The sequence below is a fragment of the Centrocercus urophasianus genome, unplaced genomic scaffold (assembly GCF_019232065.1).
Source record: "Centrocercus urophasianus isolate 14NV4802_14NV808 unplaced genomic scaffold, USGS_Curo_1.0 seq_16, whole genome shotgun sequence".
NCBI classification, from domain to species: domain Eukaryota; kingdom Metazoa; phylum Chordata; class Aves; order Galliformes; family Phasianidae; genus Centrocercus; species Centrocercus urophasianus.
The window spans coordinates 37,710,902-37,738,786 of record NW_024884711.1 but is presented as its reverse complement, the minus strand read 5'-3'; the positions used below and the strand labels follow the sequence as shown (position 1 = coordinate 37,738,786).

The 27,885-nt window shown below is 41.1% G+C and overlaps 2 protein-coding genes across 5 annotated transcripts in view; both read right to left on the bottom strand.

Moving 5' to 3' along the window:
* LARP4B (La ribonucleoprotein 4B) overlaps positions 1-17,779 on the bottom strand; it is a 52,869-nt gene extending 35,090 nt beyond the window's left edge. For 3 of the 4 annotated variants that reach the window (XM_042816669.1, XM_042816671.1, XM_042816672.1), the window contains exons 1-2: positions 17,704-17,779; positions 237-371 (exon numbers count right to left, since the gene is read on the bottom strand). In XM_042816669.1, the coding sequence (XP_042672603.1) occupies positions 237-317 (81 nt within the window). In that variant the 5' untranslated portion in view covers positions 318-371; positions 17,704-17,779. Of the gene's footprint in view, positions 1-236; positions 372-7,341; positions 7,560-17,703 lie in introns of those variants that run through there. The other variant, XM_042816670.1, reaches the window with a different exon arrangement.
* The window catches only part of LOC122159643 (translation initiation factor IF-2-like), a 39,880-nt gene continuing 29,083 nt past the window's right edge, over positions 17,089-27,885 (bottom strand). Inside the window, exon 2 of the mRNA XM_042817429.1 lies at positions 17,089-18,423. Within this exon, the coding sequence (XP_042673363.1) occupies positions 17,089-18,423 (1,335 nt within the window). The remainder of the gene's footprint in view (positions 18,424-27,885) is intronic.

The window sequence follows — 27,885 nt, the reverse complement described above, 5'->3', positions numbered from 1 at the left end:
CCTGTACTTTAACAAGTGGCAAACTACTCTGATACGTAGTTTATCTCATCCACGGTGCTGAAAAAATGTTAGTGCTGCTACCAGGTATGGAGATGTAGCCACCTTCAATAGCTCTGCTCTAATAATTTACGTTGCCAAACGACTTACAAAACACTGAGATACAATTCTGATTAAGACATACTAAAAAAGCTCATTCATGCAGAACTTATGTGATGGGAATTAGTTACAATACTTACCAGATGAGAACCGTCTTTAACTTCTTGTACTTGCTGCACCTGCGGTTCAGCCACAACTTTAGTGTCCTGATCAGAAGTCATGAGCTGTCTGCTTTTTGGCTGCTCAGAGAGAACTTTACTGGTCACTTTTGTAAGCTGTGGAAATACAAAAAGATCCTATAAGTGACAGTTGATATTTCTGAGAATTCACAGCCATACCCAATGTACCACAGTGATTCAGCCCAAACACTCTGACGTAGTCAGTAATGTGTTTGGGGAAAAATGTTGTGGCAGAGGGCATGAAGCTCGTAGCAGTTGGCAGCCTTTGGAATGCAGATGAGCAACAAGCAGAACACTCACATCACGCTGGGTAGGGAAATTCCAGGAGGAAAAGTTTAATTTCATTCTCACCTTAATTATTCAGACTGGTTTTCAAATCACGCCTTCTTTACACCTCTTGGTACATTTACTTAACTTACTAAGGAGCATTCCAGTCACAAACCAGCCTTTGTCTTCTACAACTACTCTGACAATCGCTTAATCTTCACAAATTGTAGGAAGCGTGTTACAACACTTCTGCTATATTAGCAACGCTCAACAAGTTGTTCTGCTCCATCATCCTAAAATGTTATTTTATTTGATTTGACAAGTGGAGAAATGAATAGGGTTGGATGTCTGAGTGGCTTAGCTTTGAAATTTGAGGCTATTATTTAATAGTGTTATTTTAAAAAAGACTTAGTCATTAAGAAAAGGAAAAGCTTATCTGAATTATAAAGTCTCAAAAAGTAAACAGCAGGAGGTAAATCAGGGTAATTTTTTAATATTTCTTCTCTATAAGGACTACAAACAAGCTCTAATATGCTTTTTTATTTATATATTCTCCTAGAAATAAAGATTTTGCAATATACTGAACACAGCAGTACAGTTACTCCTTAGTCGCATGAACTCCTTTTATGGTACCTGGACTGCTAAAGATAAAACATATTCCAGTCAATGCATGGCTTTATGCCCTCCCAGTGAATCCATGCTACACTATATTTTGTAAAGGACAACAGCAAAAGTCCTTCATGCAACAGCTTTAGTGCATCCTAAATTTTTCAAATGAAATTATACTGTTTATCTAAGCAACAAACCAATTCAAGCATCGGTACTACAGACATTCTGAAGATGAGCTGTTTTCTCAACACTGTTACAGAGAAGCTGACACTCCAGACAGGACTAAACACCCAGCTTAGATAAACAGCTGAGCATCATTCCATGCTACCAATGTAAGAAGTCAACACATCAAAAACATGTTTTTAACAGAACAATATGCACATCACTCAAACACTTGAAGTTTTAGTTTGTTCTGTTTGAACATCCTACCCCTCGACTTCAATGAGAAGCTGTTCGCATATGGGAGAAATTAAATACACAAGAAAAGCAAAGGAAAAAGAAATCAAGAACTGTCCTGGCCCACACATACACAGCCTAAATGGAAGAAAGTCTGGAATTCATTTGGGATGCTTGTAGATTATTAAATAACTAAAAGTCCTACAGAGGGTGAAAGCAATTTTTTGAAAGCAAGTATTAAATAGCACAATTCTGTGCTGTTCAAACCCACGCATGGGAAGCTGCATGCACAGTAACAATAAGGAAGGTGTCTAAGCTTTCTGCTAAAAGCTCCTGTTAATGTTCTTTAAAGAAATTGGTTTTAGAGTCTTAAAATTTCAGATTTTTTTTCTAAAAAGTAAACCAGACTTGCGCGTTGTGCTCACTCTACATGATCTACATTGCTGTTTGCACTAATTGTGGGCACGTGCTTTAGTTACATCCACCAGCTAAACTCTACAGAAACTGCTACGTTTCAGTCAGTAATAACATCATACACTTTGCATGTCGATCCCCAAATCAAGGTACTTCCTAACACGTCTCGGCACCACCTGATTATCTCATATTCACATTCCCTTCCAGGCTCAGCACGTTCTGGGTACATAGCTGTAGCACCAATACTTTGTAAATCCATGGAGAGGGGCAGGAAAAAAAGCTAAGGCCATGTGATGCCAACAAAACGAATAAAGTTCCAGTACACATATGCCCTGCAAAACTTTGGCTGAGCAGCCATCAAGCACAAAATTTTCAGCTAAATTGTTAATTTTGGCTGAAAGTAGGTAAGTTGATAGTCAACTTGACAGATAACAGATGACTGCAATGTTCCCATTACTGGTGGTTTAAAAGAGAAACTTGAAGTTGCAGTAAGAATAGTGCATCATTCTACTGATCTTCAGAAGACCTTCAGATGAGCTTACACACGACCCTTATCACAGACCACGTCTGGACTCCAGGTGACTTTGTTTGGATTGCTCTTTCTTACTGCTTAAACATATTTGATGTGGTACACTCCACACAAAAACCACCGACCTTGTGGAAAAAAATACTTCAATAAATATATGGGTTTTGCATTATTGGTAAGTTGCATTTCTATCATTTCCATCAAAACATTTCTTCAAACAAGTGAAATACCATTATAACCTGTTCAAACTAGATATTCAACCTGCCTTTTAAGTTCTATCCTTTCAACAGTGACCAGCTATTGCCTTTCTACCGGTGGGTACACAGTACTGAAAGATCCTGAATAAGGGAGTTCCCTTTGCAGTTATGTGCATTTTAGTATGTCAGGATGCTTAAGGTCCTCAAGGTGTCAAGTGCTCTGCTGTAAAATCCCATCCACTGTGCTGTGCTTCAATATGACTTCATGCATCGTGCTGGAAAGTTAGCCTCATTCATGTTTCCGCCACTTGCCAGTCTCCTACAGCATAAAACCTGTGTGACAGCAGGTTTCCATGACTATCATGCCAGAGAATAAAGCATCTGTGGAAAAAAAGCTGTGTTCTTTCACAGAGAGGGGGAAAAATAAAAACCCTAAAATAACTAAGTGGTAAAGGCTATTGACAGGATGTTTTTAGCAAGTTTTTCATTAATACTGATGCTACTATAAATATCTTCATACACAAAATTATTTACAGAAATGAGATTCAGTATTCGGTAGTGATAGCAACTACAGATGAGGATTGACAGTTTAGAAGATAGTTTATCCTCTCTTGATAGTAATTCAATAGTCAAAATTGCAAGTTACATGTGGCATTTTAACACAGCAATAAGCATTTTCATTCCACTGAGCAGTTAATTTGTCCACCACTTTAACAGACAGACTAGCTGGTCAGCTGTACACTTGCACAAACACATAGTGCTGCAGTAAGTGGGAGACCAGCCTGCAGCTCAGCAGACCCTATGTGACGTAAGGGAGCAATCCCTGTGGCAGAGCAAAAAAGTCCTCTTATTTCTGGCTTGCCATTTGATCACCTCAGAATAATTAGTCAACTTGAACAACTTTGCTTACACTAACTCAAGAGCAAAGTTCCTCTTAAGGCGCACACACACACACACACACACACACTTACTTCCAGCTCCTGGTCCTAGAGAAGCTGAATAGATTTTACTGCAGCTTATAAAAGCAGTCTGAACTTGGATTCCAAGTTGGCAAGACACTTAACCTTCAAAGATTAAAAGACAAGTGAAAACATGTTTGTGGTTTTTTAATTGGAAAAAAAAAAATTCAGCCATGAAGCCCTTATTCCTCAAACTATCATGGTACTCAGTCTGCTATATTGCTAATTGCATCAGGAAGGGCAAAGCGTGTATTAACAGGTGATTTTTCATTTGAACAAAGATGATAGGCACAGTGACTCTTTACAGGTCACTGAATCTGTCCCTGTGGGCACATGGCCAGCAGTGCTACATCTGAGCAGCTACAAAAGGGAAGGGTCTGATGAACAGTGGTAGCACACGTTCCAGCTTTTGTGGAACTGGTTTCCCTCCAACACCTATAATCATCTTCACAAACAAAAAGAACTTTTGAAAAGCCATCAGCTTGATTCTTTATGGACAAAATTGAGTGCACCTTGCTATAAGCATCCTATCATATCTAAAGATGGTCCACAGGATGCCTACACAGGTACAGAACCACAGGACCATTCATGTATGGATGCCTCAGTAACTGCAGCTGGGATTGTTCTTATCCAAAAGCAACACGTGTGTGTCATTATGATGCCAACATCAGACTAACCTTTACACTGCACATTAGTTCAGCTTCTGGTATCCTGTAGCACTGGCAGAGTTAACGTTCAACTACACGAAGATATTTACAGGCACACAGCGCATCCACACACACCACAACCTTGGGGACATCTCAGAAGGCATCCATTCAGCTGTTACAGAGCCACTGAAAATTGCTACAGCACCTCTTTGAATCCCCCCAGACTCCGGGAGGCGCAACCGCGATCCCCTCACACCTCTGCTTTCATTACAAGCAGTCTATTTTATTTAAACTCGTATTCTAAGCATGCTTCTACATAGTCTGTTCTGCTGCCCACAGTTACAAAGGTATGAGTAGCAGCATGCATTCTCTCCATCAATCCAGCCAGATAGATCTGTTATTTAAAAACATGCAAAACTCACAATAATGCTCTAGGGCTGAGATCTTGCCTGCCAACTTTCAGCCCAGCGTAATCAGCCCTTAAAAAGCGATTTACAAATGCAAGTGCTGACAACCAACATTCACATTGCAAACAGCAACACCATAAAACAAAAAAGCTCGCTAGGATAAAAGATCTTTTCATTGCTCTTCCAGCAAGCAAAAACAAAAATAGATTTTAGTTTGGTGTTGCAGACAACTCTTCCTCACAAATATTTTAGAAACTTTGAACAGAGGTTAAGATAAACTCCTCACAAGGCTAACGCACAAACACTCTTCCAGCAACATGAGGAAGCCTTAGCAATTTTCAAAACAGAGGTGCACTTCTCAGCATAAGCTTCACAACAAACTTGGTTGTAGCCAGAAGCCTTCTTCGCACTGCCAGGGCTCACATACTTTTCTCACCATCTCTCACACCCCTGTAGCACCTGTGAGGACTGTGAGAAGCAAGCAGAAGTGCTGCTGACTTCAGCCTTGAAAAGAGTTCCAGCACCTGCCAAGGCTAGCACATAGCTGATTTATTGCTGTAAGAAAAATCTTAAATCTGCTGATAACTAAGGTAGATACATAAACTATGGACTCTATTGTAAGCTTGAAAGCAGAAGCCAGGTATTGAATGGAGAACGGAAACACTAATCTCACCTTCCTAATATGCCATAAAACTGCCTTATACTTCCATGACCTAAGAGATTGAGAAACAGCATTTAGTTTTAGCAGATGACTTCAGACTTAGCTGATTACTGATGATGAGAAATAACATCCCCTTCTAGAGGCATGTTATTAATTTAATGTATTAGCTCCCATTTAAAAAAAAAAAAAACAAAACTTCTCTTAGTTTCACAAGTGCTTTGAGTACCCAAAGTTATACATAATGTGGTAAGAGTTAATGACATTCTCACTCCAGCTGCTACCATATCCAGGGTAGTAATGTTGATAAAACACCAAAAAAAATTAGCAAATTTTGGCTTAACGGCTGCAGTTTTCCCTCCATCTCAGTGTTGAGAAGTGTTAAAAACTGGAGCTTGCAAATTTGTACTCATTTTAGAAGGCTTTTCAAGAAAAATTTCAACTGCTAATGTCAGAGTTGCACCACCATCCCACTGCATGGGACAAGTGATACCACTCTGCAGATTAGGTAGCCACACAAAGCATCACCATTCTGATGGTCCTCACAAAAATCCCAGGATAGGACTCTATGTAGATTTCAGATTGCCATCTTTTCTTTCAAAACAGGAAATCTTTTCACACCATCAGATGCAACAAGTGATGTTCCAGGACACAGTATTATTTAAAAGAAAATATATTATTAAGTGGTTACATTACTAAAGCAGACAAAATATCCATTAAAAAACAAATCCAACAACGCAAAGAAGCACATCCGTTGGTGGCAATTTGTGCAATCATCATCCTGACTACGTAAGATGTAAACCCCGTATTACACAACTGCAATTAAAAAGCTGACATGACATAAATAGTCACAGCATGTGTCTGTAGAAGTTCAATATTGAATACGCTACTATTTTAAAAATCAGCACAGGGCTCTCGATTTGTTTAACTGCTAATTAACTAAACAGCAGGGGGAAAGTTGAAAGTTTCACCTCTGGAGCCTCGTTTGACCACATGCCCAGACGTTATCAAAGTCTGCCGGATGAAGGCTTCAGAACATGCACACATCCAGTGCAAGTGCCAACACGACTGCTGGAAGGCGTTGAGTTTCTTCATTTTTTCCTTCCTGCCAAGAAAAGGGCTTATGCCCAAGCACTCCCAAGGAAGAACCCAAAACAGTGCAGAAATGCGGGGTTCGCAGAGGAACGCGTACAGCCCTGCAGCAGGTGAACCCACAACGGGATAGCTGGCACATGAAAGCATTTCAAGAACACACTCTTAGCAAGACACAGAGCTCCAGACAGACCATCTAGAATTTAAGGCTGTATTTTTTGCACATTCTGCACCAGAAAGCAACTGTTTTGAGGAGTTTAGAGATGTTTCCTCTGCTTCATAAGTTGTTTTTTTTTTTAAAAAAAAAAAAACAAACAAAAGCTTTTTGTTCTTGATGTGGTTGATAGCTTCCAAAACTATCCTGCAATTCCATTATCTGTTCAAATGTAGTCTCTCCTCAAAGGATGATTGAAATTTCAAGAAGAACAGCTATGCAAAGGAACCACTAGATTTATCAAGCATTTCTGCACTAGGCTTCAGGATGAGACTGCAAATCACTTCTGTACTACGCCTTCTGATCCTAACTTGAACACAAACACAGAAACTGCACACTAGAACTGATTACTCTGCAAGTATAGAAATTCAGATCGTTAGCAGTAATTAGCTGCCCAAGAGACACAACATAGCAAGTTACTCAACAAAGGTGATAAAATGCCAAAGAAACCTGAGACCAGCAAGTAAGTGTACTATACAGAGGTATATGAAAATGTCTCTCAGTCAATAGCAAGAATAGAGGGATGTGCATGAACGTTCAGCCTTGTTAACTCATCTAATCCAAAACATTAAGAAAAAACATTCTGACAGTACACACAAGATGAGGAGATAACCATCACCAACAAACAATTCTGCTATTTAAATCTAGTCTTTTATTCTCCATATTTTAAATGCACATACCTAAAAGGAAATCCATTCATTGAAGGGGATCCTAATTTCTGCAATCCTCTTGCACACCAAGACGACAGGTTTTACATGCAGGTGTCTTGTGTACACCTGAACAAGAGTCAAAGAACAGAACTGAGCCTATGGAACACGTCCTCCCCAGAAATGCAATGCATCACTTCTTTCGTAGAATATAATCTAAGAAAACTTGTCTTTTTAGAGTGCTGCGAGTGCCCACTAGATCAGGAATAATCCACTGGGAAGAAGTTCTTGTGCCTGTAAGGGTACTTGTGCCCTAAAGAGAAGTGACACTGTGTCACGAGCAATTTTAAGCTTGCTTACAGCTTGTTCTCAATTTTCAGATCTGAAGCAGCACTTTCCTGACTGCAGACTGAAGCACACAACATAAAATGCAGAGTATTAATTAACTGGAGTTGCTCCACGTAGCACATCCATCACCAAGCCACAAGCTTGTTTTCTTCACTCTAAGTGGACTTACAGCACACACCCTGCAGGTTATCCATACAGCTGCATGTTTTATTTCTAATATAACTACTGTATGTCGGGTAAATTTTCTTTTTAAATCAGATTTCAAGTACCAAACTTAATTAAAATAAACTCTACACTCTTCCTACTGTGCATTATCTCATCAATCCCTCAACTGGCAAGGTTCAACTTGTTAGCTCAGCCAAACCACAATAATTTTGAAAGGTGAAATGTTACCTTTACAGAAAGGATTTCTGATCACAAAGCTCCACGAGCCCGTTCTCCTAAAGCTAGTACTTATCTAGGGAATGCTTTCAACTACAGAATTCCAAATACTACACTCATTACCAAGGCCTACCAAAATCCTGCATTTCATCCTCAGGAAAGAGATCAGAAATTTGCCACTCCAGCAAATTACATTAAGTAATTCAAAGTATGATTTTCCAATAAAATAGTCACTAACTTTGGTCAGCTTTTGACCACCAACTCATCTCCCAACATTTCTCTTTTTCTTCCCCCTCCCCCAGGAGAAGAAAAAAAAAGCAAGAAAAGATCCAAATACAAGAAACAGCTGCAGAATTCTGACAGAAGGAATCCTAGCAGAATGCCTGTGCTGAAGAAGAGTGAAAGAACAGATCAATACAAACCATTGCTCCTTTCATTTGGGGAAAAACAAAAAACAACAAAAAAAAAAACCCCAAACCAAAAAAAGACACCATCCAAGCCTTAACATAGGTTGACTGTTCTTCCACTCACCTCCAGCAGGACAAGCCCGGAGCTCCAGACTCCACAGCATTCCATACCTGATTCTGCTTCCAATGTGTATGACACCAGAAGCGTTAAATGAGCCAAAGGAGGAAAACTAAGTTTTCACATAATTCTCTAAGAACAGCCAGCCAAAATAGTGCCCAAGTATTTAAAAAAAAAAAAAAGAAAGAAATTAATAGCTGACATAGATTAAAAGAAGCTGTAGAGCAAGGTGGAAGCTCGCTCCATCCACAATATTTTTAAATATATATGGAACTACAGACAAGAGAAGCCCACTAATGAGGCCTTCATCAAAGCACAGGCATCATATATTATCCTAACACACTACTCACTCATGTCTTGGGATGCTCCCACCCATTCGCATTTACCTGTTACGTACAGCTGAGCTATGAAGCAACAGCCTATCTTGTGCAGTGTCCAGTGTGCTGGGATCCTGATCTGCAAATGTAAGTCAAACCTGAGGTCATGCAAATAAAATGTGTTGGAATGTTTAATATAGAAACTTCACTGCTGAAGTTGTTTACCTGCTACACAAATATTAACTGCAGATGCTTTGGTGTGATCTTCCATAGGCTAATTGCATTCTTCTCTGAAAGACAGAGCTTCTCAACAACTTCACATATGTCTATGCTTACAAATTCCAGGCTTTTAATGCAGCACTAGTGTTTTTAATATCAAACACTGTGCACCGATACAGATTTTTTTTTCCTTTAATGCAGACATTAGGAAAGCGTCACAAAAAATACATTTCTGAAGTTTAGCACCATCAAACAGAAATCCTCATCTAATTAATCACCAACCATCATCATCCACACTGCCCGTCTGCACTGAGGTCACACAAATTAGCAATTGCACAACACTTCTGTACATGAGGAAAGCAGAAGACCAGCACAACTGACTAGCAGCAGTAAACTGAACCGGAAACAAAACTGACGCTTCCCCTGGAGTGGACAGGGCAGAAGTTGGTAACTGCTAGTGCCTATGGATTTCATAAAACACTGTTATTTTCATTTCTGTACTATTTTTAAATAAGCATATTCAGAACACCAGATGGTAACTTGAACTCCAATCTATTTAAAATAAGATAAACTTTACAAAAACTTCCAAATATCTTCAGCCTATGTTAGTCCTTCCCATAGCCAACACTTCAATGAAGAGATTAACACAACTACCAGAAAAAGCTGTGTGAAGGCTTCTCAGATATTTCTCCTATAACCTATAGTTCCCCGTTCTGCCATATTATTCCGAGCTAGTGAGCTTACTCAGGCACTCCAGATACCAAGTCTGTCTTATCTTCTTTCATGTACAGATAAAAAATCACAGTGCAAGGATGCTATCGTGCATAATGATACGCTTCCTTGCTAACCTTCCCTCCCAGCATAGCTGGTTTGCTCGCATTTAGTGGAAGGTTGTTTCTTCTTTTAAAGTATCTGTTAAAAGGAAGTTGGAGAGATTAATATTCCTACTCCACAACTGAAGGAAGCAACACTTAGCTATGCTACAAGTTCACACACAGTGATAAAGTTCACAGAAACTGTTGCCCTTTCACTGTGACAGGCAATTTTCATTCTGGCATTGAAATCGATCCTGGAATAGAATGAAAATTGGAAAAGATACCAAACTTTGCTGGCTAATGAACTCCCAGCAACTCCAGATGGCAGTCCCATCATAAACAGACCTGTGGTTTTATGAATTGCATCTATTTCCTAAAACAAGTGAAAGCTCTACAGTATCTTAACAGCAGGCTCAAATTTCTAAAGCTAAGGCCCAGCAACTGATGTGCTGTTCGGCCTGTCCGGCTCTTCAAAGAAATTAAGTCTTCAGGAGATGACATATGACAGAGTACCAACTGCTTCAGCTCTTGCTTAGAGGAAGCAAGTTAAAGGTTGTGCATGAAGAATGTCAATTTAGCAATGCTGGGAACAATGAACTTCCTTGTTTCAATTACTGGATGTTCCTCCTCCTTATTTACCAATACGATCTTTTAGTTTTCCGCATACTTCTTTCCACTGCTAAGCAAAAATGGCCAATATCATGCGATGCTACAAATCTGTTAGCGACTCCAAGCAGTACAGTTCTCAAAGGCAAAAGAAGTAACTACTCCTTTCAGACCTGCCAGGCAAAATTTTACAGACAGCATCCTCTTCAGAACCTGGAAGTTGGTAGGAGAAGATGCAGTTTGTCATTATGAATGCCCAAAAACATCACTTGAAGCTCCAAAGTCAGCTCTTAAGCTGACTTTCTTACTGCTCTTAAGGCAGTCCCAAAGGTAAAGCTAGAAGTCTGATGTCCTTTTACAAGTCTTAGAAGGCTTATCTTAGAACAACCATACTGCTATTGTTTAGATTTCATGTTTCAAGTCTGCAATCAGCGCTGTGCTTAAGAAACTGGAGGTTGGACACTGTATTAAGAGCTTCCAGGACACTTAAAGAGTAATTCAAAGCACAAACAAGCTTTGAAGCTACGTTTAAGGTCTTTATCATCATATTTTTGAAACATACAATGCATGCCTAATTCAGGGAAGCTGAGATCTGAAACCAAGGAGCTCACATGCAAATACATGTACACCTAGAAATCCAGACAAGAACTGATGCATACCACCAGAACAGCTGTTCCAGTGCTGTTACAATACATCGTCAGCCAAAAAAGGTCTTAGGAACCATGACAGAAAAGGAATTGCTCCTACCTGAAGTCCAAGAAGGCATATGTGGAGCCAAACAAGGCACGAATGATTACAGTAAAGAAAAAAAAGGTGCAATACCAAGTTTTCTTCCAAAAGGAATGTATAGAATAATCACTGAGTATGCAAAGGTTATTTTAATAAACAATTCTGCAAAACTTACAAACTAGGATGTAAATCCTGCAAGCTTTGGAGTTTGCTTCAGATGACTTGGAAGGCATTCATTTACATAAAATGTGTTGGTTTATGTTTTGAAACATGTTCAAGACCAAAGCTAAAGTGAAATTAAACTACTTACAGGAGACTTTAAGACTCTATAATAGTAAGAGGAAGTCAATGTTTTTGCCAGCGATTATTTCATTCAGTTATTTGCCAAAAACAGAATTTAACCCAAATAATCCAGTAATTTTCACATTACTTCTTTAGATAGAAGTCACCATCATCCACTACAAGTTGAACTGACTTTTGCTTACTTTTGGACCGCTGTACTAAAATCTGTCACCTACTGGGTGCACATTTGTTCAAAGTTGTAGCATCCCACCTTCTCAGAGTATCATTGTAATCAAAACTACAGGTAATTCAGGTTTTGACTCACTGTTAGAGGATAGACTGTTCCAGTACTGGAGCTCGGATTTAAGCACAATAATCCTTCCTTGCAAGTCAAAATAACAGAGAACAGACCCTCCTATAAATTCCACTGATACCTTGAATCCAAACAATTAAAACACACAATGTTAATTCATATGATTATACTTGTAGCAAAACACTCAATAAACTAAACTGCAACAGGCTCATAAAAACAAGATTCCCCCAGCCCAAGCCTTTCGGACAGGTACTGAAATAATTGGACATTAAGCTTTAAACAGGAACAGGAATACAGACCTATGATCCTGGAGACACTCCAACAGAGGCTGTGATATTTTGCTCAAATTGTTTGCCTTGCTTTAAACAGCAGCATGTTGATCATTCTCTGTCCCTATCCATCGGGCAGCAACAACAGTGAATGGGAATGAAACTCAGAGATAAGTCTGCAAATTCTGACGTACAGGCAGCAACTTGCTAAGCTCTGATACTCGGTGCTTGAAGTAGCTGTGCCCTGATGCACTACTCAGTTTTGCTGTTTTCTAATTCTTAGAGCACAAGTCAGAAACCAGCTGAACACTTCAGAACATTTTAGCATAAACCTCCAGCGTCAGGCTGTGAAAAAGCAAGCCACTTTGGACATTGTCCTGTTGATTCATCAGTTCCTTATTTGAACAACAGTCAGAGCGAGCCTCTGTTGTGGGGCAACCTGTAACAGCATCACAACCTGTAAAACTACGCTTATGCATACCAACACTGACAGCAAACAAACCCATAAAGCCGGCAACAGACTTTGCTGGCAGGTTTCTCAAGCATTTTGCTGTTTCTGACAAGTGAGCTGTACCGAATGGTTAAATATTTTTCCCTTGATACAGCTGCTATTTAGGTAATGTTTCATTTCTTGAGTCTCCCCACTGACATCCTACAATAATAAAATACTTGAAAATAGATGCAGAAGGTTCGATCTGCAGAGAAATATCTTTCATGGAATAACAGAAGTCTGCAATTTTGTCACGTGAGCCTGTAACATCATTACCAGGACAGATGGAATCTGTCTAACAAATGTCCTCAATAAAGTATTAATACTTCTCCACTGTCACTTATTTCCAGAGTCTAGCAGGGCAGAACCAGTATGAAATTGAGGGAGAATTAATTAAGCAAAGAGAAAATACCTTGTGTAAGAGAATGTGAAAAAACTTTAAATATATAACGATTCAGTATTTAAACTGACTTGCAAGAAGTTCTCACAGCTTGAGAAGTAAGCTTTAGATGGAAAGCTACGTTCTACAACTGTGCTCATAACACAGTACATTCCTGAAGAAGTTCCACATGAATTACTGACAGCATCTGAAGGACTCATTTCTTAAGCCTTTACATTGCTATCAGTTTATGTGCAGTTTTAACAGTGTAAGCGGTAAGGACTTCCAAGAAGTCCCTGAGAGATAAAGGTTTTCTAAGTCTAATGCCACAAGCTACCATGGCAGATATATGCAGACATCCTGTATCTGTCTCCATGTACATCCATCCAAAACCCAAAGTTGTGCTTAAGGTACAGCAGCTGTACATACGTATACTGAATTTGAGATGGCTATGATACAAAGGTATCCTGAACAAACCTTCTCTGCAGGATATACTTTTGGGGACGCCAGCTCCTTACATGCCAATAGCCTTATGCGGACAACAGAGCTGCTGGAAGCACAGAGGCGGCGGCAATCCATTCAGCTTATGAACGAATGATTCCTTTTGTATTACATCATTCAGCTACCCATTAAGGAGCTGGACTGACAGGATCCAGAATACGCGCAGCCCAGCCCTCCACTGCAAATGAGTGTTAGAAAAGATTAAGGCTCAAAGAAATTGGTGATTCATCAGGGCGTCCAAACAGCATTTCCCCAATTCTCTGCAATGTTCTAGGCTAAATAGCTGGCCACATACTGGTAACTCCGTCAGACTTCCTATTTTGGAGTTAATTGCTGTTCCTGAAACACATAGCCAGACACAAAATACCTGCAGCAGCACACATCACAGAACGCCGTCACAGCTATCCTAATCACAAAATTATGCCGTGTTACAGTCACACCTAATTTAAGTACCCCTGTTCTCTGCAGCTATTACTCTGTGGCACCTGCTTCCTAATGGGGGGAAGCCACTCTCCCCTTGGAAAGGGCACAGAGCAGCAGCACGGACAGCAAACAAACATGAAAGACCAATGAAAAAAACAGATCTATTCTTGGCTCCAACACTTCACAAAAACTTCAGATACGTGAGCTGTGAACCAGCTGACAGAATATTTCTCTTTTACAGCTCTTTGAAAGTTGCTAAATGTAAATGAATGGCGGGTACAAACAAAATAAAAATCAACTTCTACAAACTTCTTCAAAATTACTGTTCTAGGATAATTTGTATTGTCAGACAAAACCTCAGAAATACATGCTGTTGTAACAGAAATGGGTCTTCAATTATCCAGTTTGCACAGCATCAAATTACTTTTATTGACCTGCTGAAATATCACTATTGCTAGTTTCATATTCAGATAAAGTGCTTCACAAGCTCAGTATTTTCAGGTTCTACTGTTATGACTTACTGGCTTGCCCCAAATTTAGCACAAGAAGGCTAAAAGCTTTGGAGAAGTTAGCCTTCACATTTCCAATTTCCTTCTTTGTAAGAGCGGATTGAGTGTGCTTGCAGTTTCTTTCTCGAGAATATCACATAAAACAAGTATTATTTTAAACCTGGAGTTTTAGATAATCTTCCCCTCACTAATTTGATGACCGGGTTTACCTTGTGAGAAGCCATCCAGCTGGCTAGCTCTTTAACCACTCCAGCTCATATAAAACAGATCTATGTCATAAAACATTTTAGATTCAGCACACGCACACTTTGCTTAGGGAACATGACTGCTTAAATCCCTTTCCTGAGCCTTTTACTACAATAGCAGCTTTTAATCATCTTCTACACAGCTCTCCACATACTATTTCCTCTTACAAAACTGCAGGGGGAGGGGTTAATTTTCTTCCTTACAACGTTCAATTTTGTAACATCCTTCCTTTCCACTCGCACCTGTGTTCCCATTCTGAATGCAAACTACAGGATAGTTTTAAGGCTCATGTGAGTTTAATACTAACAGTTACACGCAAGAATAAATGCAGTCATTTCTAAGAATTACAGTGACCTGTTGTCTGAAGACATCACAATACATGGAAATGTTAAAGAATCGAAAGATACGTATCTATTATATAGATCACTTTTAACAGAACGAGCATCTTACATCATAAACCAGATCCTCATATACACACACGCAAAAAATTGCGCTTCCTAAAGTCTGCTATTCCCCAGGTTTGAAACTGTGCTTCCTTGCTTTCTTCACATGGCCTTTTCTGCCCTTTCCTGAGCACCAGGGACAGCCTTCTTGACACCACATTCCCTAGATACCTTGACAGCCACCTCTGCATCTTCTTTCAAAGATCTCCGAGAGAAGGATGCTGTTCTTCAAAATCAGTCAGGCCGCAGCCCTTGAATAAACCCACTTCTTCCAACACAAACAGAAAGCATGAATCAAATGCTCCATGCACTCACTCGTATTGTCCAGCTGTAATCTTCACAAATCTGATAAATATGTATTCAGGAATCACAGAATTAAACATTTTAAGCACTGAAGAGCCAGAAAGCAACCTGGTTTAAAAACATATGAACTCCTGGAAGCTCTACACCCCATTACTTTGTTCTTTACAACTCCTTTATTACTACTTGTCACTTCAGATTTGTCACGCACCAAGGTGAGAAATATCTCTTCTGCATCTAGAAGGTGCATTTTGGTAGGCAATATACTCAATATTTAAGGAAGCTCATATGGCTGTGCCAATTAAGCTCGCTACTAATCTAAAAGAAAACCTCTGCCAGATATGTTACTTAAGAAACACAGCAGCATATCTCCCCAGCACATGCAGATTACACAAAGGTAAGCTGGTATTTATTTTGCACTTCAATAAAATAAACAAAGTAGTTAATTTCACTTGAAGCTAAAATCAAAGTTGGAGATTGCCTGTAATCACTTACTTCATATCTCAAAAGAAATTAAAAAGAAATCAAAATCCTGAGGTCTCCACCATCTTGCTCTGCACTGAACTAGATTTGAGTTCCAGCCACAGATCTAAATGTACATATTACACATAAATCACCGATGCCTTTCTACAGGCATATTTGTATTAGAGCAAGCCATAAAAAGCAACCAACACAGAACACACTTGGGCTGATCTCTTTGTTCGTTTAAGGCATACATGTGTAAACAGACACACACAATAAAAAGAATTACAGGGGAAAAAATAAATCTATTCCCGAACATTACTTACAAGTAAGGACCCAATTTAATACTAAGAAAATTTGTAATCACTTATCTGGGAATATCCTAGAGATCAAATGTTTCCTAAAAACTTATTTATACAAACCTTATATTTCAGTGGCAACAAGGAATACCACTCCTTCTTCAGATATGAGCCCAATTAAACACAACACTGATTTTGGCTATTTGCATAAACTGCATACCCATAAAAATGGCAGCACACCTAGTAGAATAAAATTTCCTGTAGACATTACGTATAAAAAAGCACTCTATTTCTGTATTCACCACATCAGGCCATACCTTATTTTTCTTCTGCTGTTCCCTGCCCACAACACATAATATCCAATAGAAAACATCAATGCCATTCTAATCGCCAGAGCGAATAAGCTGATTAGTTCCATATCTTAAGAATTAACTAGAAGAACAGCTTCCAAGTCAGCAGGAAACAAGTGAAAGTTCAGCTGATAAAAAGTTCCAGATCCAAATCAAAATCCTGGAATTGTGAAATCCTAACAAGTTAGGAAAAAGAACAAAACACACTTTGACCTTTTAAAAATTATCCAATCCTTTCAAACCAGGTAAGATTTACATAAAAATTAAACCACGTGAAAGGTTAATGCTTTGCAGCAATGATCCTGAGGCACTGCTCTAAGAACTTCGTTGAAGATTCAGATGTGGCCACCAAAACCAGGCCAGAGCCAGACACGAGGCTGGAAAACAGAACTGCTACAATTTCACCCCAACTGTGACTCAAGTTTAAATGGCGGTTTGGAAACCAACTCTTTCTGTGGCCATAGGCAAGCCTTAACCACTTCGCCTCAATTCCATTACCTGCAGAATATAAATAATTATACTTATCTGCCACGGAGGAATCTCGTACAACATTGTTTGGCAAGCACGCATCTGTCTAAACAGTGGGCAAAGCTACGTAGTAATTTCGAGCATCTGCACAAACTGAAACTGAGAGTGAAAACAACTTGACGGCAGCGGCCAGCAAAGGCCCAACAACAAGAGAATCCCAGGTGCAAAACACGCTCCGTGCGGCGACCTCCTCCCGCGTTCCGTAACCCGCACGGCTCCGGCGCAGCCCCTTCACCTCTTCGGGGCGCAGCTCTCCGTCAGGGGTTGGCACCGCCCGCGCCTGCCTCGCTCCAGCCGCGCTCCTCGGGAAGGGGTCACGGCCGCGTCGCGGTGCCTTAGGCCCGCCCTCCGGCGGCACCCCGCCGGCCTCACGGCAGCGCTCCCCCGGCTGCCTCTCCGTCGCCGAGGAGGCCGGGCCCGGCGCCTCGCCCTGTCCCGCCGCCAGCCAGGCCCCGAGCCGGCGGCTGCCTCCTCCTTCGCTTCCTCCTCCTCCTCCTCCTCCTCCTCCTCTTCCCGCTCCCCCGGGAGCCGCCTCGGGTAGGAAGATGGCGGCTCCGGCCGCCTCCCCGGGGCGCGAGGGGCGGCCCTGGAGGGGCCCGCGGTCCCCGGCTCCGCCATTCCCCTCCCGCCGCAGATGGGCCCCGCGGCCCCTCGCGCTCACCTGTCGCAGCCGCCGCCGCCCTCGGGCCGAGCCTCGACGGGGAGAAGAGGGGTGGGCGCAGGGGTCTCCGCCGGGCGCCGGGGCCTCTCGCCGCCGCCGGGCTTTCCGCTGGCGCCGGGGCCTCTCGCCGCGCCGCCGCCGCCGCCGGGGCCTCGCCGCCGCCGGATGCCGGGAGGAGGAGAGCGGAGCAGCGGGGCGGGGCCGGGACGAGGCGCGGGCGGCGGCAGCACAGCGGGAGGGGGGGCGCGGGGTAGGAGGCGGCGGCGGCGGCTGCGGGGCCCGAAACGTCTCCGAGCCGAGACTCAACCACCCGCTCGCATGAGAGACCCGCTTCCGGCTCCCGGCGGAAGTCCCTCCTCCGCCGGCGGAAGGGATTGGCCGGCGGCCCCGGGCGGAACGGCGCGCTCGGCCGGCACCTGCGCCACCGGATTGGCGGAGGGGCGCCCCGCGCGCGGCGTGACGGCGGGCGGCACGTGACGCGCCTGACGTCACCCGCTCCGAATGAGCGCGCGGAGGCGGCCAGGAGCCGCCCGCCAGCCCGAGGAAGTTTGGCTCCTCACGGCCGCCGGAGCCGTGGGTGGGGCCCACTGGGAAGCGGGAGATTCCGCCTCGCTTCGGCCGTGCCTGTCCCTGCTTTCGGCGGTGCTGAGACCACAGCGATAGCAACGCACGGCTGCCCGCAGCTCTCAGAGCAGCTGCCGCGGGCAGAGGCAGGAGTGACTTTCAAAGCAAGCGATAAGCTGACGCGGAAGGATTTTAGGAACGTGGAGGGATGTTTCCTCAATTCCTTCTGTTAAGGCGAGCTGAGAAAAACGGTCTATGAGCGATCTAAGGGAGCGTCTCTTCTGTCGCGTGAAGCTGAGGTGAATTCCAGGAGATGCAGATGCTTTTGTTTGACCAAACGTCAAGTCAGCCTTGTCCAAGAGTTTATTTAGCACAGATCTCAATCTGTGCTAACTACGGTTAATTGGAAGAATTAGGGGTTTCTTCTCCCTCCCAGTTTTTGGACTTGCAAAATTGCTGGAAAGAATCGTGTTCTGTGGCTGCTTCCCATCTACCTCATGTGGCAGCGCTGCATCACCTCGCAGCCGGCTGAGGAGATTGGTATCACACTGCTGCCTATCTCCTCATTTCATGGGTGTGTTCCCATAGTGCTTCTGGATCCTGTTTTTAATCCTGTTAACCCTGCCTTCAAGGTATCTGGTAAAAAGTCCCATAGAAACAATGCTGCAGAAGACCTCTCCTTGTGACACACAGTCCTAGAGATAATTTCAAGGTTGCTGTATCTTGCCAATCCGTATCTGGTAGAGGCAGTAAAGCACACCATGGTACCTGAGAGGAGATCGGATCTTGTCAGAGGTGTGTTTTACAAGGAAGTGTATCTCAACGTTTGTTCTAGATCAAACTACTGCTTCTGCTAACATAGGTATTGTTTTCCTTACTAAGTTATTTCAGTTTCCCACAATTGCAATGAGGAAGCAATTCCCACAATTGCAATGAGCAACCATGAATAAAGACATGGCTAGGACAACAGAGACTGGTGAGGAAAAGGAATAAAAGTTAATTTTGAGGATAGATTGCTAGTAGGAAAGATACCCCAAGAAGTGCAGGAGCCATGGCTGATACATTAGATGGTCACCATATATGAAGCATTGATTACTTAAAAGTCTAAAACAGTGAAACAACTGCTGCTCCAAATGCTTTTTTATTTTTTATTTTGTATTTATTTTATTTCAGCAGATTACAGTTCTTGTCAAGGAAGAAAAAGTTAAAGCTTAGATTTCAAAATATGTTTAGCCCCATAATATCCTTCTTCTAGAAGGTCCTCCAGATTCCAGATACATACCACTTTAGATGTACAGACATACCATCTTCTTTTTACACAGTCTAATAGTGATAGGACAAGGGGGAATGGCTTTAAACTAAGAGGGTAGATTTAGGTTAGATGTGAGGAAGAAATTCTTTACTCAGAGGGTGGTGAGGTGCTGGCACAGGCTGCTCAGAGAAGCTGTGGATGCCCCATTCCTGGAGGTGCTCAAAGCCAGGCTGGATGGGGCCCTGGGCAGCCTTAGTTGGTGGGTAGTAACCCTGCTCATGGCAAAAAGTTTGGAACTAGGTGATCTTTAAGGTCCTTTCCAACCTAAGGCATTCTACAATTCTTGTTTCTCCCAGGCCTTACCCCTGTTCAATACATAAAATGGGCATAAAAACAAACCTAAGGCCACTGAGGAGACTGCACTGAATCATTCCTTCAGCTAACTCAAAGTTCTGATTGCAGAGCTCATCTTCCTTTCTGTAACTGGAACAGCTGATGGAGGACTGAAGGAGAGAGAGGTACAGTGACTGATTCCTGTAAAACACCAACACTTAGAGGGATGTAGGTAGGTAGACTTCATTGTGGGTAGAAGTTTTCTTTAGTGGGTAGTTTGTTCTTTTTGATTGTAGGTGTTGTTGTTGTTTTTTTTTTCCAAAATAGATTGATTGTGTTATTAAAGAATAAAAATAAGGTTATTTTAAAAGCTCAGTGTTGCAAAAGTAGTGTTATGTATTGCTAGCCATATTGATATAGAGGTAATGAGTTTATGATTTTTATTTCTTTATTGTTAAGTTTTGTTGTAGTTGAATAAGTCAAGTAGTACACTTTTTTCCATAATGAGTTTTCTACTTGTTAAGTAACTTCTAATTCTCAATGTGAATTTAATGACTGAATGCTTCCATTTTATAATGGCAGATTGATGAGATCAAAGAGATTTGACATTTTTTCTCCTGTATGCTAGTAGCTGAGGAATGTGTGCACAGATGTGAATAAAATATTGCAAATAACACTGTGTGCTGTGTGACAGAAGAAAATCAGCCCTGTTTCTCCTGCAGCACCAGCTTAGCAGTCTGGGAGAAGAACGCATCTCTCCAGGAATGATGTGCTTGGACCTTATTAGTCCACAAAAGTAAAACAAAATTAGACTAACTAGATGTTTCTTTCCTGATCTGTGGTCAAACAGATGTAAAAGGAGCTGTGTAGGTTATTTATAGACACAATGATTGCATTAATTCATTGATTGTTGTTAAAATGATATTTGACAAGACTTTTTAAAAATTAAGATTGCTAGTTCAAAAAAAAAAAAGAGCTATTTGGTATATTTAGGAAGATAGCTCCCTATGAACAGGAATGAAATAGGACAAGATTTCTGCTTTGTGAGGAAGTTGCTGCTTTAGGCTACCTTTTCTCTCTCTTTTTTTTTAACCTTCTGTTTTACTCCTTTAAACTACACTCTAGTAGTTGCTTTCTCAAATGATTTTATACTGCTTATCAATGGAAGAAGGCTTCATGAATTACTAGTATTTAGGAACTGCTGACCTGGAACAGTTGCTTAAACCTGCAAAGCACAAAGTACTTTGGAGTTTGTGAGACCTTACAAATTAAAGAATAATATTTTATAATTCCTGATGCTATTATGCAGCTTTGCAGGGAGAGAGATCTTTTCAAACATACAATCCTAATTGATTGCATGCAATGGATTCTCTCTGTCAGAAAAATAAAATTTAAGTAGAATCCAGTCATTATTCTGCACGGCATTGAGTTATGCTTAGTATTTTAAATATGCAATATTTCTGTGTCAGTACCTTTCATATGTCACAAGTAAATAGTTGACTGTCTGTGTAAAGAAGCAGCCCCTGTGTCAAGCAGACTGCTGTCTAAACAGTCTGAGCAGACATAGGTCAGGAGAAGCTAAATATTTTTTCCAATGGGAGGAGAAGGTAAGACAGATTGAGTGACCTGCCCAGAGATTATGTAAGATATCCACATCTGAGTCACAGCTCTACACAGAATCCTATAGTTCAGTGAATATTCATGCTTCCTTTACAGCTAAATAAATATTAATTACTTGGTAAATTGACAAAAGTCCATTACTGCTTACATAGATCTACAATTCTCTATTGCTTCCATAACTCTAATCATAGGAATTCAACTTGGCTGCAGTGATACTCCAACGCACAGACAGCAGCACCAAGCTGTGTGATTGTCTCGTGATTGACAGCATGAACATGTGCACTTTCTGACTTCTCTGATCAGCTGCTATGTTTGGCAACAAACCTTGTGAAATTGTGCTGTAGGACTAGTTAAGACAAACCATACTTACCAGATCTCCAGCCTTGTCCCTTTGGCATGTTAGTTACATTTTTTTAACGCATAGAGACAACATCAAAATAAGGTTGTGGTGCAGGTACCAGCCATTGTTAAACAGTGGTTTTCATTAATGCAGTGTAAAAAGGTCTAAGCTCTAGATGATAATGATACATATTAAAACCATTGTTAACAGCAGTTCGTTACAAATTTTCAAGAGATGGTTTAACAGTAATAATTACTGTTAATTGTACATAATTACAAGTCTGAGTATTACCATCCTATTTCATGGAATTTACAGTACCACCAAACCAACTAACATGCAGGCCTTATTCTATCTATGCATAGCAGGTCTGCAGCAGGGCCAGGACTCAAAACCACATCTCTCATGTTCCAGGTTTGAGCAGATCATACCGATTTCCATTTAGTTATTGTTCATGTGGGAGAACATTTGGTTCTTTAACTGTTTAACTCATTTTTAAAAGCTAATTATACCTTAATGGGGAATCATATCATTTATAGAGATTTTGTGGTTAGGAATTTTTTGAAACACTCTGACATCAACTCAGATTTTAATGGAAATAAGCACGTTAGCCATTTACTTCTTTGTACTTAGTTTTGTCATTTTATTGCTTCTGAGCATTTCACAATGCCCTTTAAATACTGCAACCACTATGTGAGGTGTGTGCTCACACGTTTATACGTATCTATCCCCAGTCAACAGGCAGCAAACTGAGGCCTGGAGATGTTTGGGTTAACCTTGTAACTGATCCTATGCAAAAGTTGTATTCTGTTGTATGTATTCTGAAAAAAGTTTGTAATTTTGTATTCCTGTCCTCTTTAGCCTTATGCTGAGACTCAAGGAGGACTATATAGGCATATGTTTTTATTTCTCAAACTTTCCTTTTTCAGGCGTTAGGATCTTGAATCATATTTCCTGTTCTTGATCTCATAAATATCAAATCAACTTTTCAGTTGGTTTTTTGTTTTTGTATTTGCTTTTGGAGCAGTTTTATTTCTCCCCTTCTCAGTTATGTTGGAGATCTGTGGAGAAAATTGCATGAAAAATTTCAGCCCATCTGATGAATGTTTTGCAAAGCTACAAATATCACATGTTTCTAGTAATAGAAGGCAAGCTCTATAAAGCTTATCAGTGAGCAAGGATAAAACGGTTAAAGTTTCATAATTTAAAGTTGAGTGTTTGAAAAATAAGCAAATACTTTCTATAGCAGCCTATTTGTGGCACCTTTGTTTCCAGCTATTCAAAAATAAAATGTACTCCTCAACTGAAATTAACCTTGCACTTGGCCATTAGTCCATTTAGCACCAGACTTTTTAATACGACCCAGCCATCATAGCAGAGTATTTGAATATGTAGAAAAAGACCATACCTCAAACTCAAGAAATGTATCTTTTTTTTTTTTTTTTTAACTAAAATGCTAATTATAAAATTATGGTTATAAAACAACAGTTTTCCATGAATCTCTCATGAGTTATATCATTAAATATCATGATGTGTGTTATTAGCATGTAGCATAATTTAAGTCACAGGGTTCTCCTAAAATTTTCAATTTACATTGAGAAATGTGGCATTCTGCTTTAACTCAGCATCAAATACCCCTCTGTGGCACAGAAGAGCAGAAGAAGTTCTTAAAAAGCAATTCATCAGAAGTGTGTTCTGTTCAATTATAGCAGTAATGAGGATCCTTTAGTTCTCATTCGTGGGCATATATTCCTCAATGGATAAAGGAGCACATCTGAAAAGTGGTAAAATTCAGTAATGAAGTGTTAGCAGGTTCTCAGCTCACCTTACTTGAACGTTCGTTTGAACTTGGAATTGTAGTGCTAATTGGTTATAAAGATACCCCGTTCTCTTTGCCATTCTGTAAATGACTGTACAGTGTTGAAGGACAAGGAAATTAGAGTCCTCACCTTGTCTTTTACAGAAATTGATGTTTCAGATGATCAGTTAAATCTCTGCTGGGTATGCAGTCCTGATGTGCCTGAATTACACACACGTGTCTGAATTACTGTAGGGCAAAAGGATGTTTTTTTCACATCAAACCAGGCTGTGGATAGATTGTGAAGGTGGCCTATGGGATTTCTGTTGGAAAGGCTGGACTTGAATATTTTTAAGAGGTCTTATTTGCAGCCTGATAACATCCTACAGCGTGGTCAAGAACACTAGCAGAGAGTCAGGACTCAAATTATCAGGTGTGAACTGACTGAGGAAGGGAAGACATACGCAGTCCTTCACTCTTCGGAGTCAGCACTTGTGTAACCTGCATGGTCTGCGTGATTTTGCTTTGACTGGGCAGCTTCAAACTCTTTCCCCAATAAATACATACAACAACAGGATGCTGAGAGTGCAAGTTTACCCTAACACTGCAGAAGAAGACTTTTGCAAACTCATTTACTGTACACAAGAAAGGTTAACTGTAAAGTGGCTGAAAGCTTCAGGTTTAAAATAAGAAGCACTTGATGAAGTCTGTAGTAAATATACAGGAAATTCAGATGCAGCTATGAAACAGTGAATATTTTTACCAGTTAAAAAACATACTACGAAATACTGTGGGTTAGTTGTGAACTCTGAGAGATGCTTTAATGCTGGATAGTGCTTTTTATCCAGAGATGCTAAAGTCACACTGAGTTGCAGTATCTCTTTGAGATTACTGCTTTTTAGGGCCATTGCAGCTCAGGCTGCAAAGGAGTGTATCTAAAGCATCCTTTCTGTGCTAGTGATTCCCAGCTGCTGCCATTGTCCTTTGAGACCACCAGCTGCTGATGTGGGTGGGGAGGGACTGCTTCAGCCATATCAGGAGCAGTAGAACTGCAAAACTGTGTCGAGGCAACTGTGCTTTGTCCTTCAGATGCAAAAAACTGCGCAATCTGAACAAGGAGACCATGTCTCCCTGTTCACATTATTGTCGAATCATAGAATGACTTTTTCAAAGTACTGGATGTGCAACGCCTGACACTTCATTTCAGCATCAGCTAAGTTGACAGTTTCTGGTCTTGCAGTTCTTTTCACAGCTTCAAGAACTGATCTACCCTAGCGCTCACAATTACACAGCTCCAGTAAAGGGGTTGTTTTGGGAGATTTACACCTCATGGCTTGATTGTGAGGTTACATACTTCGTGATTTTTTTGCTGGAAGAGGTGATTAGGGAGAATGGCACCAAAGGTGGCAGGAAAACCCCAGCTGTATTCATCAGTCAGGATGGGAAGATATTTTCTTGTTTATTTCTTTACACTTATCCTTTTGAATTACAGGCTTACTGCTCCTGAAGCTGCAGAGCTCAAGGTGATTATTACACAAGTCAAAAAAGTCATTCTTCACATACTGAAATGTCTAAAAGCTGATTCTGTTGTAGATCACCTATGCTCTGCTTTATTAAAAAAAAATGACAGCTTGTGAATCACAAGTATGAGTCACATCAAAGTGGGGTATGTAATCAGTGGGAATCTGTAACACCGAGTCCTGAAAATCAGCTGATCATAGAATCATAGAGTGGTTGAAAAGGACCTTAAAAGATCATCTAGTTTCAACCCCTGTGCTGTGGGCAGCGTTGTCAACCTCTAGACCAGACTGCCCTGAGCCACATCCAGTCTTCAAGATCATGCTTGAATAGTGTTAATTAATTAATTTAATTGATTACGGTGTGAATTGCACCTTCCGTTGCGTATGCATTACAAATTATATTGTCCAGAGATTTCCACTAGTCCCTGCCTGCTCTCTGATAAGCCCAGCCCATGTTCCCTGCTGTTCTAAAGAGAGAGGTGATGTAGCAGGGCTGGCCATTTCTTAGCTCATTTTACAAGGCTATCCTTACCCTTCCCGCCCGGTGTGTGGGGGGCTGAACTGCTAGCTTTGCCTTTAAATACTTCTAAATTGCCATACATTGGAGTTGCTTAGGATTTATTTATGCTAAAGAAATCTCTGCTGCCCTGTCTTTGGATATTTTATGCTTACAATTTACAGATACACTGTAACATATACTGAGTTCTCTAGCATGTTCTATCTGGACAGTAATGTCTGATTGTTCTTTACACCTCTTCCACCCCAGTCAGAGAGCCCCGCTGCTGAGGCCAGTAGAAGAATCACTTAATGTGCTGAATGCTAGTTGTCAAAATGATCTGTTCATACAGCCTTGTGACTGCTTTTCCCCATTACAGAGCCCTTTTCTATACAATGGGGATTGACTCCTGGTTTTCAGCTGGCAGGAAGATTCCAGTTATTTTCAAGATTGAGTTCCCATACCCTTTATTTTCTAACACTCGGATGCAGCAGATTCTTATGTGAGAAGCCACGATGCTTTCTTCTTCAGCTAGCAGTCTAGTATCTCCAGCATGTTTCTAACCAAAAGGCCTTGATCCACAGGAGATTCTTCACAGAAAGCATTTTCCTCTAGAAATTGCTGTTTCTCATAAAAAATACTGACTGAACTGTTCCCTCAGCTCCAGCAGAGCCCTCTGCTTGGACTGCTGCTTGCTTCTAAACTCGTGAAGGAGGGCCTTGCTGAAGTGCCCATTTCTAAGGAGACAGGAGGTTATGGTTCATTCTTCCCAACTTTCTAGGGCTCTGCTGACTTAGCTGAGGTGCTGGCACCACACCCTCAATCCTCTTCCAGATGAGGATGATGACACTTAATGGTGGCTGGTGTATTTGAAAACCTGCTGTCTTCCTTCCAGTCCAGCAGTTTCTCCCTTCCTAGGATCTCACTGTTTTGGGTTTATTTGTTTGTTTTTTTTGTTTGTTTGTTTTCAGTAATATTGATGGGTATTTTTTCTATGACCTAGGCCTCCTCCCAGCTAGATCTCTGCCATGCTGTATCAGATTACACAGCTCCAGGCATGCTGAATGGAGTGCTCCCTTTTTCATTAGTATTTGCTGCTCCTGTCAGGTTCATGAAAACACCTATACTGAGAAATGCAGGTTTCTAAATTATCTGTAGGTAGGGCAGAGCCATGCAGTGGAGCTGAAGCTGTGCTGATGCCACTGCCCTAATGCTTCCTGCTGCCCATGAAGAAAATGTGCAGTAAAAGAATCAATTTTCAGCCTGTTGCATCGAGATAAACCAAAGCAGAAGTAAAATGCATCAAAAGAGATACACTGAGATACAAGTTCACCTATCTTGGTGAACCTGGCCCTCCCAAAGCTGCTCATATGTACCAGACTTTGGGACTGGCACTACCTGTGAAAGGAGCAGGGGAAACCTCTGCAGATGTCTCCTTGCCATCTACTGACACAGCTGTTAAACATCTAAACTGCCTGCTTTGTTCTATTTGGGAGCCATTCTTCACCTCAAGACGCACATAAGGACAGAGGTTTCCTGCTTAATTCTAACTTCCTCGTCAGTGTAAGGGAAGTAATAGAAATCTGATTTAAAAACAAAGCAAAAGTGGTTTATGCTATCAGAGGCACAAATAGCAAGCTCCAGCTGGCCGTGTACTAAGCTAAATCCAACATGGAATATTTGGAACATCAGAGAAGTAAGATTTTTCTTCACACGTGGTCACACAGCCACTGTTGTTGTGGATGTGGTCAGTTAATGCTGACTTTGAATGCAAACTTATTAATCCTTTTGCTATTATTACAGAGAGATAATAAAATCACAACGAGAAATACCCAGTAGTGAGAAAACATGTTTATACTACTTTTTTTTCTTTCCCCTATCCTAGTTCAGTTCTAAGTTAGATCTTTAGGGCTGGGAGCTTCTCTGTGTTGCGCTGTGAAATGTGCTGGTGATTCAGTGCTTACTGGGCAGATGTATGCATCAGAAAATACCCTGACTTACGAACTTGGCAAAAGTCAATGCCTGATAGCAAAAAAAATGAGTCCAGGTGACACACAAATGTTGCAAGACTTGTCCATCTAGGAGATGCTTTCTTCACAACCAGCTCTCTGGCACAGAACCACAATACTCTAACCTGCTGTGCCTCTCCTGTGTTTAGACAAAGAGGAGAGCTCTGATAGTACAGCTACAAAACTTGAATAGGACATGAACTGTGCAAGTGCATGTAGTGTTCATCTGAACCCTGATTTTCAATACACAATG